Source organism: Triticum urartu, unplaced genomic scaffold, assembly GCF_003073215.2.
Source record: "Triticum urartu cultivar G1812 unplaced genomic scaffold, Tu2.1 TuUngrouped_contig_9659, whole genome shotgun sequence".
Lineage (NCBI taxonomy): Eukaryota > Viridiplantae > Streptophyta > Magnoliopsida > Poales > Poaceae > Triticum > Triticum urartu.
In genome coordinates this window covers 1-17,349 of record NW_024120724.1, presented here as the reverse complement: position 1 = coordinate 17,349, position 17,349 = coordinate 1, and the positions used below count along the sequence as shown (strand labels likewise).

The 17,349-nt window shown below is 44.3% G+C and overlaps 1 protein-coding gene and 1 pseudogene across 1 annotated transcript; one reads left to right on the top strand and one right to left on the bottom strand.

The window, feature by feature from the left end:
• The first annotated feature begins 6,137 nt into the window (after positions 1–6,137).
• LOC125532313 lies at positions 6,138–7,180 on the top strand (annotated as a pseudogene).
• Positions 7,181–7,662: 482 nt separating this feature from the next.
• LOC125532312 (NADH-ubiquinone oxidoreductase chain 1-like) lies at positions 7,663–8,142 on the bottom strand. Its single transcript, XM_048696429.1, has one exon. The coding sequence runs from the start codon at positions 8,032–8,034 to the stop codon at positions 7,663–7,665; it is 372 nt and encodes a 123-aa protein (XP_048552386.1). The 5' UTR covers positions 8,035–8,142.
• Positions 8,143–17,349: the final 9,207 nt, after the last annotated feature.

The window sequence follows — 17,349 nt, the reverse complement described above, 5'->3', positions numbered from 1 at the left end:
GGCGCCGGCGCGGCCATGGGCGCGTCCCCCGCCGCCGCCGGTGACGCTGCCGAGGAGAAGAAGGACAAGGCCGAGGAGAAGAAGGAAGAGGACGAGGAGGAGGAGGACCTCGACATGTTCAGCCTCTTCGACTAAGCGACCCACCACGCCGTGCCGATCGATCTGCCGGCTCTTTACCGTAGCTAGTATCTGTGTACCCGTAATCTGCTGTACTTTTTTTAGGGGTCGTAATTACTATGTTTAGTGGTAGTACTTTTTTTTACTAGCGGCGTAATATATGTATTTGGGAGATTTTAGATGTTGTTGAGATTAGAAATATATTATATTATATAGTATATAACCGTGTCCTGATGGCAGTTTTGAGTGTTGATTAAATCTTATGATACGTACTATGCCACTGATCTTAACTTCGTTTGTCACACTCTTTATGTTGAAAGACGTTCTCACCGCTCTCCTAGTGTGATCAAGTTGAAACATCACGGCACAATGCGGCTGCCAGAGTATTCCTGATACGAAACTGCTATGCAGACGAGAGTTGCCGAACGAGAATTGTTCAAAAATTATCGTGTGTAGCACCGTATTCACGTGCCATAACTATTCTTCCCCCCAAGTATGGATATTTCTTGAATTGTTGGATATTCGTTTTATCTGGTCCATTAGCTTGGGAGGAGCATAGAAGACGACTGCACTTAAGGATCCAAATCCGATAATGCTAGGTGAGCCTACGCAGGACAAGTTGCATGGACGAGGACGATTTTCCCTTAGTTTTTTATAAGTTTTTTAGTGGCCTCTATGCATCGTATGCTATCCTGCCACGTTTCTTTTGCAAGAGCAAACCTGCACTTTGCAAAGTTTGCTTAAAGGATGCTTGTTGTAAATCCTGCAATATGACTGCTTTTAAGCAAATGTATGCAGTAATTCAGGGGTATATTTGGGAATTCAGTGGCTTCTAGGCTATGCAGAGGCCCAACTGTAGGTGCAGACCAAAGAGGGCGAGGACCGTAAGTCGGTGAAAGCGGACGAGGCCTAGCTATAAATCTGCTCAGTCCCAAACATTGTCTCTATGATGTGGCTTGGTTTTCCTCTTATACGGATTGGGAAAGTATTTCTATTATACGTATATTCTTAAACATATGACACCTTAGGCGCACACTTTATTCGGACAGTGGGGCACGATGCTCTAAAAGAACTTATTGAAAAAAAACATAGCGGTAACGGCTGTTTTAGAAAGCACCTCTTCCTTTCCTGAAACTCAAACAACCTACTAGGCTACTAAAAGGCTAATCCGGACGAAGAAGATAGCGAGAAAACGACTCCTCAAGCCGAAGTAAGGGCGGGACCATCTTCTTTTCTGACCGTTTGGAGCTGCTCACAAGGCCTAAACCTTCTTGTAATCCCTGGAGCTTCGTCAGAGCCTTTTCCTTCCCCACAGGCCAGAGCTCAATTTACCTTCGCCACAGCTCTAAAATAAGGAGAATCAGCTCAAGATAAAAGGGCTCGCACTCAATTGATCCGGGTCAACACTTCCTGTATCTGGTTTCGGCTTTATTTTGACTCCTTGTAGGGGCTCATGACAGTCCTGTAGGGGATCCAAAGGCTTTCGAGCAGTAGCGGCAGCGGGGCGGGAGAGTTGGTTATTCAATTGATCCTCTGATGTTGGCCCTTCTGCATCATCCAGCAAGGCTCGGAAGTCTGAGCTATTAAGGTGCGGTTGACGGATAAGAGGCCTTCGATATGTTAAGGGAGAGAGGGGAGAGTCATTCCAGAGTTGGGTGGGAATCGTTGATAGAAATTTGGATTTTCCCTGAGGTACGATAGCGTCTGAACTAAAGAAAGGGAATATGGAAAGTGAATGTGGTAAAGGATACCAAGAGTAGGTTCCCTGAATGATTTTTAGGCGTATTTTCTTTGAACAAATAAATCTATAAAGAAAATAGGATGGATCTTCCACCTATGCTATGAGTGAATCTTATCATCACTGGCGAGTGGTATCGTATCACCGTCTTCGTCCTGAAAACATCTGCAGAGCTAAGCCAGTGTAGGCTTTGACACTACTTATATTCGCTACAAGTATTACACTCGCTTCGCTACACTCTTCTCTTATGCTTCGCGCTTCGCATAGGCTAAATAAGTCGCTCATCCCTGGCGATCCTACCCACATAGGAATGCGGAACCATCGGGGAAAGGCAAACATATTCAATCCCAGGAGAGAAGTCACTGGTTCGATAGGACCAGGGAGAGGACCCTGATCACCTTGCCAACGAATTCAAGGCCTTAGGAAAATCATCCTACAATGGACCGTAGGGACGGAGAACGAAGAAGACAGAAAAATAAGGTTAGGGGGATAAAAAGAAAACCTCCTCCCATTCAAAGTCGTCTTCAAGTACCTTTTTGATTCTTTACCGAGTATGGATGGATCAACTATAGGTTCGAGTTTAGCCAAGATACGTGCACGGCTAAGTGTATGAAAATCCAAGAGAGAATCATAAAATCTAAAAGCTAGGACGGAGAAGACCGGGTGATTGAATATGACTTGCTAACAGATCCTACTCTTCCTTAAGCGCTAGTTCTATTCACGATGGTTCAGTTTCGAGAGCAGCTAAAGTAGTTACCTAATAAGATAGATGAATATTCCACGATCTACGATTATAAAAATCTTCTTATAGAAGTCTAGTTCTTTCTTCTTTTAGAAAAGGAAGTCTTGCTCTCCTTTCTTGCCGCTACTTGCGTTGCGAGCCAATCTTCAAACTGTTACGGAGAAGTCGTTTACTGATTAGCTGCTTGAACGTTGAAATATTTCGGCATATCTGCTCTTAGGTTAGTACGAGAACTCGACTCTACTCGTGCTATAGTCGAGGATGTACTTATACTACTCTAAAGAGGGATCAATTAATGGGGTGCATTTTTCTTAGGGAAATTCTAGGCAAGACCTTGAATCACAGGGTTTGTTCCTGGCAACCCATCATTCTTTATCTTGGCGTAGATTGGTGTGATGGGACGGATGCCGTGAAAAAGCTTTTTTCTTTGACCGGAATCAACAGGTGTGAACCCATCTAGGATGAGTCAAACATAGGGGGAAGGGCCTCCTGGCAATATCCGGTATACTAGTAATCGATTATTTGGCCTTTTGCGATTGAACAACCTATGAACAGTTGTAGCCTACATAACCTACCTACCCAGACCAAGGGAAGAAGGTATCAGATCACTGTAGTTCTAGACCCCTTTTTTCAAATAAAGGAAGTGACAATGTTTGCCTGAAGAGGTTGAATCAATAGTAAGAAGATACCACCCAGGCACAGAATTCGAAATAACAATCAGGAATAGGACTAGGAGAATGAGGTCTAATTTACGGAGTCAAGCTGTAATTGGGCTTAGTGCTCTGATTGCGCCTTAGGACTAGGACTGGTAGGTAAATGCCCCTTACTCAACCAACGAAATAACAATCAGGAATAGGACTAGGAGAATGAGGTCTAATTTACGGAGTCAAGCTGTAATTGGGCTTAGTGCTCCGATTGCGCCTTAGGACTAGGACTGATAGGTAAATGCCCCTTACTCAACCAATGAAGGCGGGTAGGGCTTTTCTTTCTTTTGTTTAGGATTGGCAAGAGGATGGCTGCCTCGGCTTCAAAGCTGTTAGAGAATGCGCTCTTATCACTACAGGGACGCGAGAGAAATTCCTCGAAGGTAGTATTAAAGGGATGGGGCATTACCGGTGTTAGCGACGAAGGGATTGTTTGCAAGAGAAGGTTGCCCTGTTAAGATACGAACAGGGGGCATGCCACGCATAATAGTAAAAAAAGGGCAGAGAAGAGGATTGAGGGACAGAAGGAGCTGGAGGCCAACAAGGAATAGAAGAAGCTGTTCCACTCGTAGCTCTTCTTCTTTTTTTAAAGCTTAACTCACATTTCGGGAGCGGATGCTGCTCGAGCTAAAGATATGCCCCCAACTCTTGAACAGCTCTCACTTGCCTTGGCCGATAGCTTAGATGACCGACCGTTAGGCATGGTTACCAATGATTTCACAGTATATATCTTGTTTGGTGACCCAACCGGCTTCACCCGAGGATGAAGGTAGTAGAACAAAGAGGAGCCGCATCTTTTCCTGGCCGGAGAGGAATCAAGGTCCATCTCATTAAGGCCGAACATTTAGTCTCGTTCCCGATAACAATAGGGAACATCTGGTCTTGTTTGGTTTTTCTTTCAAGGATTTTTTCTTTCTTGCAATTCTGCGAACTTTGAATGCATCATTTCCTCCATTTCTCGGAACTTATCGCGGAATCTAGGCCCACTAGGACTCGGCGGGATTTCTGGTAAATCAAGCTCTCTCAGGGGTGGAAGCCAGCCCCCACTACTCGATGTTATCACTCTGCAGGATTCGACAATGGATTTGTCCAATCCAGAAAAAACTCCGCAACTTACGCTCTCATTGCAGCGGCACCTGTTAAAGTGGCGGCAAGAAAGAAAAGACCAAAAAGATGGGTTTTTTAATACCTCTGATGAACCGAACCAAGCAGTCTGATCATCCTTGCCCGTCCCCCTCTTCTGTCAACCGTTGAAAGAGCATAGCCCAGGAATGAACCATATCGATCCAAGGTTGCAAGGAAAGAAGAAAGGTAAACCAGACCATAGGAATCTTCTGATGAAGTCAATCAGAGAGGACGGTTAGGTTCTTTGTTGCCTCATCTGCTTAGCTTATAGAATTACACGGTTTATCACGATAGACATTCCAATCAATGGTTGGACGATCAATACCATCGAACTATTCCATTCCACTGCTGAATGACGGAAACGGAAGCTTTTTCTTACTGATGGACTGATCCTGGGAGTTCAGACTGACGGTTAGATGGTTGTTCGCTTGTGTGCTTATTTTCCTTCCCCACTCAAAAACAAGTGTTACAGAATGTTCTTCAATTCAAATAGGTATGATCCCGTCCATCCTTCCAGAGCTAGGCACCTGCTTCAGAATGAGAATCTTCGACAGAAATCGTTCCTTCAGTTTAGCAATCAATTAGATCCATATTGACTTAGCTTGAAGCATGGCTTGTCGTTTCGAGGCTCGATGCTACTCTTGGGAACATTATTGATACATCGACTTTCAAGCATCTCGTAGTTGAGCGGTACTGCCATCAACAGTACCAAGATGGAAAGGGACTGCTAAACATGGATAGAACGAGAGTCGAACTCGCATGTCTCTCTTTTCCTGTTAGTTAGGAAAGAAAGCCGATATAAACAGCTCCATATTAGCGAATTGCCTCTGACTACTCTTCCCGGGCTGGTCAAACTATAGGATTCCCATTCACTTAGTAAACTTATTGGACAGATGGGTCAACCACTTGACCGAGGGGAGTAAGGTTCGTCACCACAGTCCCGATAGAAGGTCGAGTTTAAAAACAAACCGAAGACAAAGCAACGAATGAAAGGAAGGACGGCTCGCTTCGCTTTACAACCAGGGCGGGTCTCGCTACCGGATCAATGCGCAGGACGCACGATCTACAAACAACGATAGAGAGAGCCAACCAAGAACGAAAGAACCTGGAAACAAACCCGCGAGCGAATACCAAACAGAGTAAGAAGGAGGAAGGGCCGAATGTGGCTTACTAAGCGAGAAGGCTCCAAGCAATAACGCATTAGAAGGGAGCTTGCTGCTTTGCAACCTAAGCGGTATACCTAAGCTTACTCATCAAGGGCCGATAGATAGAGCTGCTCTTGTTGCTAATGGAGAAAGATTGGAGTGAAGTTTAGTATGCTTTCTAAGATCAGAGGAGGAAAAGAATGAAGGTGTGGGCGGGAAGGAGGAGGCAAGGCCCCCTCAATGTGTATTCGACTACTCATTGCGGAACCACCGATTGATCCGATTAGACTTCCCGCGGGGTAGCGCGGGGAACTTGCTGAATCAACTCCTTGGAATCGGAGGCCTGACTGAGGGTCAATCCAATGGTAACCTCAACCTAGGAATGCCTGTTTCACTTCCTTGACAGAGCCAACTGAGATGCTCTGTCTCGATGTTGACCTAACATGGATTGATTCTAAATTATGAATCAAAAATCCTGATCTCGCAAAGGATCCGCAATAGCTGTGTGTACTCGAGGACTCTGAGGGAAAGAAAAGCACTTTTCTCTCTCAGCAGTTAGACCGGCTATGGGTGGGTTGGTTATATACTGCGCCTTCCTTCTTCAAACCTTTTGGTATGTATTGCCCCCTAACTATAGATCAGATCCACCGGACAAGAAACTCAATTCCGCACTACTGCTGAGTCGCCGGACTTATCCACCTCAAGGATTCGTGGAATTTCCATTTTTGAATTGCGTTGGGGGGAATCTACCAAAGCTAAGCAGATAGATAGACTCCTTTCCTGCTGCTAAGGGAGAGCAAGAAACTAAATCAAATGATTGTTTTCTTCACCAGCGCCCTTTTTTTGCGGGTACTAAGAGTCCTCTCACTACCAACCAGCAGACATCATCATCTGGCTGGGTCTTGCCGGTATCAACAACAAGAAAGAAGAACCAAATGGAAACAACAACTAACTATGGCTCTTGGCCCAGACAACGTCCTAGGCGTAGGGGAGATCAAAACAAGAAGTCAAGCCTAGACAACGACGCCCGTCCTGGGCTGCAGTAAGTAGATCGAGAGGTCGTTCCTCCCCTTGTCCCCGAAGATGGGTAATATGTTCTCATACAATGTTGCTCCAACTTTTTTCTAGAGGGCCTAGCTGGCGAGCGACCCCAGTCCGCGGCAGAGAACAAGACAGCAAGCGAGCGTACCTTTGTTCGCTTCTTTTCCACCAAGCATAGAAGTTTAAGGAGAACTGTAGGTCGGTGGCTACCTAAGGAAACTCCGATTCGATCCCCCCCCGGCTGGGAGGCATCTACCTCATCCCGATCACAAGGAGAGGTTCACCATGATGGGGGGTCAGGTACTTTAATTCTTTGCGTTCCGGAAAGAATGAAATGCATAGGGGACCATCCTTTTTTTTGCGGCATGCTCTCTGATTTACGGATTCGCAGGGGGCCGAGGGCCAACCTTAGTTGACTGACAATGACAAAGGCTTGCGAAACAAAGTAGCGCCTTTGAAATGGAATCTTAATTAACTATCAGTGGTGCGAAGCAGCTTAGCCCCGGGGAGCTAAAGGTTATACCTTTGTAAGCGAACTGTGGTTCTTCTATGTAGGGTATTCCTCCTTTACTCTCTTAATTAACGTCGAGCTAAGTGACTTTGTGTAGCGTAGTAGAATGAAGGCTACGTACGCACCGACACTCTCTTATCCCTAAGCCTCTTCGCTAACTCGCTCGCCTACAAAAATGAGTAGGCGAGGCTAGGCAAACTCAGCCGCTGACTTTGACTGTACTGTAGTAGACTTTCTAGCCTTTTATTTTAGAACCCTTTCTCATGTTCTTTCATCCATCAAGTAGGCGAACCGTCAGGTCCTTAGTAGCGTTGACAAAGCAGAAGAGCCGGTGAAAAAAAAAAGCTAGAATTTCCAATAGTGAGACCAGCTTGACAAGCTACCTTTCCTCTTGATATGAGGTGCGAAGAGAAACATCTCTTTTTTATGACTTCCACTTCTCGATCCCAGCCCGGAAAAGTGACCGACCCCTTGATGAATAAAAGAAAGGGTTTATGAGCCCTAGCCCTGTAAGCCCACACCTGTGTAGATTAGATCGTTCAACACCTGCGGCACAAACCCATTTTGGACCAATTGGTCCGTATATCATAGGTGACCGAACGGCCGCCCCCCGTATTACTAGACCAACCTGCTATAATTATTCCATAAACACCTAGCAAAGATATGGCAAACAAATAAAGTAGCCCTATGTTCGGATCTGACAATACCATACCATAATCAAAAGGTACAACGGCCCAAGCGACCAGACTTAACATAAATGTAGCCACTGGAGCCATTCTAAAAAGGGAGAAATTAGCACTACTTGGTGAAATAGGTTCTTTTAGAATCAATTTCAAACCATCTGCTAGAGGTTGTAACAATTCGAATGATCCCACTACATCAAGACCCTTTCGACGTTGCACAAAAGCCATTACTTTACGTTCAGCTAGCACTAAAAAGGCTACTCCTAGTAGAAGTGGTAGAATTAAACAAAGTATTTCCGCTGGAACAGCTATGTACGTTTTCGATTTTCTATTCACTCATGATCAGGCCTGACCTGGTCGACCCGATCAAACTATTTCACTTATGATCTGGCCTGGTTGACCCAATCTCCTTACGAGCGTTCTTTCTATCTACTATTATCTAAAAATAATCAAGTTATTAATGACTGGACGAAACCAAGAAATAACCCCTTATGTGCGAAATTATAGAAGATCCCCTTTAAGATCAAACAATTCCATCGAATTGAGTATGACTGTATGTGTGATAGCATCTACTATACCAGGAATATCAATGAACCCCATTCTTGCAATTTCTCAGGATACCCTCTTTTAGATGCTAGGTCTATTTCTTAGTTCAAGATCCCTCTTACTAACTGGAATAAAAGAATTAGTAGATCTGTTCCACCCAAAATGGGAATGGGCGCTAGGGTTATAAACTTATAATCATGGAATCGACTCGATCATCAGATTATAAGTTCATTCCATGCCGAACCATACCATGCACATTCTTATTATGAGAAGGGGTCATTCGAGCCTATGGAAATAGGATACTATGTTTACATAGAAATCCCTACGTCCTTGCATTCTATTTAGGATTAGGAATAGGTGTAATCAGACCTGCTTTTGACATATCTATCCTATTCTTATTTGGGTACCATATGCACCTCTTTGGGCTTCTATTGAATCGAGAAATTGGATTGTACATCTTTCATCTTATTGATTTTGATATTGATTTTGATACATTCCAACGGATAATGCAAATCTAAGCTATTTGATGTCTGACTCGGGCAAAAAGAAAAGAAAGAAGAGAACGAAAGGAGAACAGAACTTTGTATTTGGTAACTCTCCTGTAGTTATGTTTAACCTTGAATGAAATTTATAGATTCGACAGCAATAGTCCCTCGGACTCGAAAAGTAATAATGAAAATGGCTAATCCAATAGCAGATTCCGCAGCTGCCACTGTTGGAACTAATGAAGCAAATGATTGACCCATCATATCATCCAAAGAAACGGAAAATACCAAAAAGTTCAAATTGACAGCTAATAACATTGATTCAATTGGCATTGACATAATAAGAATATTTCGTCTATTAAGGAGGATTCCCCGAATACCTAAAATAGAGATGATCATAGAAAAAGTGAAATATTTTATAGGATCCGTTTTGGAAAAACATGGAATGTCAAAGAAATTCAAATTATGTGAGGCTTAGAAAGAAGTCCTGCGTAGAGTCCAGAGAGAGCCTATTTTTATTTTTTTCTCTAGTTACCCTTTTTCCATCTCAAACAACGCGTTTGATTTCCTTCCTTATACCAAAGGAATTCCATCTTTCTCTTGCCGATCACATCACATCCAAGGCATTTCGTCGGAATACATCCTGTCTTTTCACCTTTGTAGTCCTATGCCAGGTTCGGATCACTTACTATACACGGCCCTACGAAGGGGTTAGGAGCGCCCCTGCCATTCCTTCCTAAGTTGTTGTTCCATACCCTCGGACTTTCTTAAGTCCTTGAAAAGGGTTTGAATGACAGGAAAGTACGGACTTTGGGACCCTTCTGCTTTGAGACTCTGGAGGATTTGATCCATCCTTCCTGGGCCATATGTATACTCAAGTATTTCCGAAAGACGTTCTGCCTGAAACCCCGCCGGTACCCTCATGTGAAGTTCCCCATGGATCCTTTGGATTTTGTCTGCTATAGCCAGAAGATTATCTGGGTTTTGCCCAAGATCTGGCTGGTCCGGCCCAGGCAGAGCACTCGACGGCTCAGTTGAAGGACCAGCATTCCTATCAGGTTCCCTTCCAGCAGAGGCTTCTGCCTCTTGAGCCTTTGCTGGCTCTCCGCCCTCCGGCAAGCCCCCAGGGGCTTGACTTGTGGACGCGACTTGTTTCCCACGCCTATTTTCACTTTCCTGGATAAGCTTATCCCAGAAGCTCTCCTCCAGTGGAGGCTCCTTCTCTGACCCCGAAGTACCTGCATTTTGCGCAGGATCGTTAACCGGCGAGCATTCCGCTGGGGTAATGCTAGACTCAAGTATGGCGATGAAAGACAAACCCGTGAAAACGTGCGCAGCCCATACAGGGCAACGCGGACATAAAGCGCGAAACAACATCCGTGATACGACAACCAAGATAAGAAAGAGGAAGAAAAAGATATCGGGATACGCATTCAAATTCAAGCCGAGCACAAACTTACCAAACACTTTAGAGCACAAAACTTCCAAACGGCACATTATCCGCAACATGGAATGAAAGAGAAATTCAAATTATGTAAGGTTTTGAAAAAAGTCCTGCGTAGAGTCCACGGGGAGCCTTTTTAGATTTGATCTCTAGTAAAACTAAGACTGGAGCTTGAAGCCACGACTCTAGAACCTGAAGAAGCCTAACTTCTGCATTTTTATACGATTTTCTGACTATCATTTGCCTTTCATTAAAATATGATAATCTTCGATTGGTAGAAGTGAGTCCGGATCTCCCTCTTTTCCACTAAACCATTTCATTTCTATATGAAAATAAGAGATGCTTCTAGGGACAATCAAGATCACTAGGAAAGAGCTGAGTTAAAGTGGCACTCACTTGATTAAAGGGTTTCGTGTGTACTGACTGATCTAAGTGCAGAACCATTCAAGAAACGTAATTGAAAGAAAGAAAGAGCGCTATTCTTCTTTAGTTAGGTACTGCCATCAATGAGTTTGCTAAGAAAGACCCCGGTGGAATATTTGGCCTGCTTACTAACTTATAGGCTTCAGAGGGGACCCTTTCTCGCCCAGCCCTACCTACAGGGAGTGTAGGATTTCGTTCGCAACTCTTTTTCCTAGAAATCTCAATCCAGCGAGTCACTACTCTTTTTCTCAAACAAGAAGCTGACAAAGAGATCCATCCATTTGATTTTTCCAAGAGACTGGTTTGATTCCACCAGAGTCTCTCTTAGCGCATAAGTAGAAATTCGTTCTGATTAGCATGAAAACCATTCTGCAAGATATCAAGAAATTCTTTAAATAAGTCATCATTCATTAACGCGTAAGAGCATTCATTCTATCAATGATATTTCTCGAACTGGCGCACTTCCCTGTAGAGAGGAAAGTAGGAGATTTCTCGTAAGGATTATACGTAATTTTCCCATTATGTGAGCATGCATTTCCTCAATCATGAAGAATTGGGCCTTGGGAAGAAAAACTAGTTCTATGTCAATTCTACAGCCAGAGAAAGAGGGAATGAATGATCGGTCTCGTTCTGGATCTCTTTCCTTGCGCCCTAGTCCATTCCATCTATCTTGACTGCAACTTGGATTCTTTCTTGACTGCTATTTGGATTGGTAGTCCGTCAAATCTCTAAGCAGGTGGCTAGAAAACCTTCCGGAATAGGAGGAATATCAGATAGTTTCTCATCAGGAATGGAATTCGGTTTCCAATCTGGTCACACATGACTCTTGCCCTAAAGTAATTTCTTGATTAGGACCAGTGGGTGGCCCATAGAAAGGAATGCCTGCCTATCCATAGCCGGGCAAATTGCTGCATATTCAAGTCACCCAATTCTCTTCTCTTGCACTATGTCTATTGGAATGGACCCTTGATTCTCCAGCAGATCCTCCTGGTATGGAAGGATATCATCCACAAAACAGATTGCGGAAAATGCCATCCAAGTTCGCAAAGGAGCGGTCTTCCTAATCTCTCTTTTGTTTGTGGGAATCTCTAGTGAGACCTTTGATAGAAGGGGTAAAGGTGAATTTCAGTCCTCTTTCTCTCGGAAATATACACCACATGCCAGTGATCGATCTCTCTCAAGCTAGGTATCGGTGAAGTCTGTCATTGAATTGAAGTGGTAGAGTGGTAAGTGGGCGTACAGTCTATGGATTTCCTATCAGTGGCATTAGTTCCTTCTCTAGATAGATGGCTATTGAGCTTCTCATTCGTGAGAGTCATGCGCCGGATCAAGGGCTCTCTCATCTCCTATTTGGAAATGTATAGGTTCTGTATGTAAGTGGCCAGTGCCCGCGGGTAAAGGCTGATCATCAAAAGTCATCTAATCCATCTAAGTGCCGGTATTGCCCAGTGCTTGACTGGATTTTTCATGATACCCGGATACTCACCTCACTATACGCCAATTCAGGGAAAGGTCATGCTGGGAAGCTTCCTTGAAAGATAGTCTCAACACTCTTGATGAGAAACGAGAACCCAGCCAACGAAGGTTTATGCATATATTGGTCCGCATCCAGAGGAAGTCAAGGTTTCCAGATGTGCTCATCCCTGCTTGCTGATATGCAAATCGATTGGAATTGGCAAATCATAGAGTTTGTCGCTGACAAGAGCTGTTTTGGCCATGGTGATCCTCCTCTCAATACCCATTCCTGCGAATTCCCAATCCAATTATATTAGTATAATGTGTAGAAGAAAAAGGGGAATCCATGAGAAAGCCCATATTGTTCGTGGCAATGGAACATTCCTTTCCACTTTTTTGAATGGAGATCACTGACGAGCACTCTTGCGCAAATCAAGAGTAAAGGTAGGAGCTATGAAGCTGTCCCGGGTAGGAAAGGATCCCTTTGAGTTCATATTGCTGCAGGAGAAAGAGAAGGGCACAGAGCTTCTATATACCACTGGATTCCACCAGACTGTTCTGTGGAAAACACGGCACCCTATCCCTTCCCTGACGGGAACCTGGATACCATAGCATAGGAACCTCGAAAATACGTATTATAGGTTGGTTGTATACACACTCATCCTTTAAGAAGATAAGAGAGCCCCGCGGACATTTCCTTCCTCGAAACCTGGAAACTGATACTGCCTCGATTCTGCTTCCGTCTATCATGTCCAATCTTACTTTCGTGCCGATGAAGGGCAGTCCGGAAGGTGGAGTTAGCACCGGGCCTATTCTTAGAAGAATAAGTAGGAGTAGGAGCACTCTTCTTCCTCAAGCGTAGCCGTATTAGTTGGATCCGGCATCCTTTCGACTGGGATACCTTAGCATTACCGGCTTCCCGACATACTGGCAAGTTTACTTGACTCACCCATTCTTGAGACTGGCCTGGCCACTACTTTGTTTGATTTCCTTGTCACTGTAGTAAGCAAGCAGCACCTATTGATATACTTCCCTCTAGCATCACTCATCCTTACGGCACTAGTCAATCCATCCCTCGACCGAAGAGAGTCTTCCTCCTCACGGAACTAGGGTTTGGTTTCATAGACAAGACTTTCGAGCGCGACGTTGCGCACATCCTCTTGCTTGGTATCTTTTCTAGTGTACATCACATTCATTTTCCTTTCCATGAATTTGCCTTTCATGTAGATATGATAATCTTCGTGGCATCAACCTCATATAGGAGCTGCCAGTAGTACTTTCGCGGGATTTTAAAGCAGGCAAACTTATGATGCGAGTCTAGTTAGAATAGAACCAGTGCACTCTGAAATCCGAACCAACCAATACGCTTCGCTTTCCTCTGCTCGTATAGACTACGTTCATGTTAGGACATCCATAGCCAATAGTAATAGTAGCTAGTAGCTTCGCCCCCTCTTGCCCCCGGAAAGGTTCTCATTCCTCACTGGATCTAGTTGACTTGCTGCTACAGCAATCAATCTATCTATATGTTCCGGACGGAAGAGAGAGTTTCCTACATTCCCATTCCCATGAACTGAACATCGGGTACCAACGATCTGGAATCCCGTGCTGAAACCTACAGATATGCACCTGTGCGGACCAACCTGGCAATCCTCCTGTCTATTCTTTCTATCTGGACTAGCGCTTCCCACTGGAGCTTACTACTTGACTAGAGCACTTGAACTTGTTAGTTTCATTAGTCAGTTTCCTAGCATAGCAAAGTGAGTTTCCCATCAGCGGATTATCATCCTGTTGTTTCCATGAACATCAGGTACATATATGAACCTGTCAACGGAGCGGGACATATGATATGAACCAAGTAGATTCGTCTTTTTGCTCATAACGTTAGTAGTTACTCGCTCATTAGTAGTGAACTATGATCATCTGTGAAGAGTATGTTTTCAACTCTATGTATGTCAATTCGAGAGTAGAGCGATCTATGTCAACCAAGAGCAGAACTCTCTCTATTTCCGGCACAGGCTTTCTTTCAATCAAGAAGAAGATTATTTCATATTTTATCACTATCCGGACTGCTATCTACTATCTACCTATCTAGCTACCCGGGCTCGTTGTGAGGCGGGACCCAACCCTCCTCTTCACTCCACTGCTTCAACAAAAATGGATCCATCATCTGCTACCCATGAGTAATAACGTTATGAATCTACCACTGATCCCGAGGGCAAGTATGAAAAAGAGAGTCAAGCAAGGTTGGATTCGTATGTTCCATTTGAGTAAGCCTCTGATGCCCTGCGCACATAGCTTCTTGCATGCCCGATGGCAGGACAGATCTCCCAACTTGGAGTATATTCCCGGCCCCGTCCCCGTAGCTTAGCTTAAGATCTTCGTATTTCAAGTCCACCGGCATGGGACCTGACCTTGGGAATAAGCCCCGCCCTGTCCTCTAAGATATGAGATCCACCCACACCCAAACCTGGAAAAGCGGCAGGCTCTAGTCGAACTCCATACCAGAAGAGAAGAGAACCCTTTCCGTTGGAAGAAAGAGAAAAGGGGCCGGGCTATGCACTTCAAGAGAACCAACCCAAGAAGCACTCAATAAACTATTATATATAGGCCTGGCCAAGAGAAGGCCACCAGATCAAGCTAGCAGGAATGGGTACTACAGCACCAAGAAAGATCGATGGAAAGGGATATGAAACTATTTTAGATGCACGCTCTAGCTCTAAAGCAAGCTTATACGCACTCATAAAGGTGCCGTCTAGTGCCGTGAAGATAAACCGATTCTCTGACCATCCCTCGAGATAGCCTTTGATTCTCTTTAAGGATCCGGGAGCCATATAAGGATGAGTTAGCCGTAGGATATGATTCCTTCTTGGGAAGGGAATAAGGGGATCGAGAATGATGCTGCAAACAAGATAAGGGATTCACCAAGGCAGTATTACTATGGAAATGGTATAGAGCTAGCCCAGAAAAGAGAATCCATGGCATGGCTATTCACTCAATCAAAAGAGAAGGTCATAATCTGGAAACTATTCCAACACAGAAGGGTTCTACGCTAGGAATCACTAAACTAGACGAGCACTTCTCAAGTGCCAGCTAGGAAACTGTCTGTACTGTAAACCAACCTTGTCCCCACCCGTAGAGAACTTTTAGTAGATGGAAGCGAGCTCCCTAGTCCTATTCGACCCACTTGGAATTCCCTTATGTGAATCATTCATGTAGCATTGATATACGAGAATTCGAGATTGCTCCACCGGGCCTGACTAGTAAATACAGTATACGGGGAAGAGAGTCTTCTGAACCTGAAACCTATGAAGCAAGGAAATCACTCTACTCTGCAAGCTATTCCACTGGAAAGGACAGGTTTCTAAAGGAATGGGATTAGTACTACTTAATTAAGGAAGGGATGAGTGCTGTCTTCCAGGCGGGGGTTCTAGCAACTAAAGCAGTGGAAATGTTCTCGTTCTCTCATGCTTCAAAGCAAAGAGTTGTGCCTGGCATTCCCATTTGTCTCTCTCTGTCGAAAGCTAGGTCAAAGGTGCCTGTGCTCGAAATGCAACATCACTCACTTGGTCTAGTGGGTCGGGGTTCATCAAGCTTTTCATCTCCTGAAGCCACAAGTCTAGTATAGAATCTGCTCTTTAAGGTCGAGAATCTGCTCTAGAAGGTCGATTAGGCCTTGTCATCATGTCATCGCACTCCACTGGTATCAAAGTTCTCGGCCCTTTTCTTATATTACTTTAATTATATTATAGAAGTGTGCCCGGTCTTGTCTCAGCATTCGAGGTTGGATGTGTTTCCTCAGTCATCGTTCGAGGAAAGCAGAGGCCCTCGCGGAAAGATCAAAGAAAATGAAAAGCACAGCCGCCTCTACCTAGAGCAAAGAAGCTTTGCCAGTCTTATCACCGGATTAACCATAATCAGCTTGAAGGTCCTTACTCTCAAATCGGATATCTCTTTCGTTCACAAGAATTGCTTATTATGTATGATTTGTGATTTGAAATTCTTTCTATTTACTATTTTGATGGAATTCATGAACGAGTAGATCAAAGAAAAGAAAGCAAAGCATTCACTCCTAAACTAAAGAACTAATCTACTGAGCTAGCCTCCCGTTATGCGCCAATGCTTGAACAGGACCGTTGACCTTTACCAAGCCAGTTTCCTATAGTTGACCGATACAGTTCGCAAGGCGGATGTGACCGATGGATTTGAAGAAGGAACTCATTTTTTTACTGATTCTGACCGTTTACCAGAAGAGCGGTATGGTTCAGAAGAGGTACTCATAATACAGATATCGTTTAACGAATTGCCCGATCGATTACCAATTCATTAAGCCTACCTATACCTCCTAAGGTTCCAGCCTACCTGTCAACCTGCTCTGACATACCCTTCTAGCTCACTTGAAAGGAGAGTTGTTGCTACTGTATGAAAGTCTCGATTAAAGAAAGGGATAAAAAGACATACATTCACTCGGTTTTAGCGTAGTTTTTATGTTTCCTTCCATTCATAAGAAGAAAGAGGTTATCTTTTAGCTCCGGGTCCGACTTATAAATAGGGTACTTGACCTTAGGATCGAATCAGGCTCTCCTTGGGATAAGCCAGAGAATGGATCAGCCGGGCGAAGTAAGTGATAGGATCTCCAGGATTCTAAATTCCATGCCCGGGGAAGTCTAAGAGGATAAAGGAGGATGTTCCCTGCAGGGCATTTCGCGGGGTTAGGATGTGCATGTTTACCAAATGAGCGGAAGACTTGACGCGAGCCAATGAAGCGCTGCTAAGGCGCTCCGGCTTTCCCCTGTTGAGTCGCTCTTTCCTGACCTTCTAAGTGAGTTCTAGCTTGAGCTGGCATAGTTTGTTCCGCTTGTAGGCCAAGGTTGAGAATCCATACGGAATGGACGAGGAATAAGAGTGCTCTTGGCATCCAGCTACTTTCAAATCTCTATACTTTACTACAACTAGATTTGACTAAGGAGAGGTGTGAGCCTCAATGCCAAGGAAGCAGGGCAAAGATGAACCCGTTAGCGTATAGGAACTACAGCATATGAAAGTTGGGTGGATACTCCTATTTAATTGGTTTAACCAGAAACAGAGGATAGGATTCGAAAAGTCAACCGGAAACCGAGCCCTAACCTTTAATTGAGTTCAATACCCCTACTACTAGTATTGGCGTGGGTTCGTATGTATACATTCGTATTG

Excerpts from the sequence above, each read along its gene's own strand:
- LOC125532312 (XM_048696429.1), bottom strand. The coding sequence starts at position 8,034 with ATGGCTTTTGTGCAACGTCGAAAGGGTCTTGATGTAGTGGGATCATTC.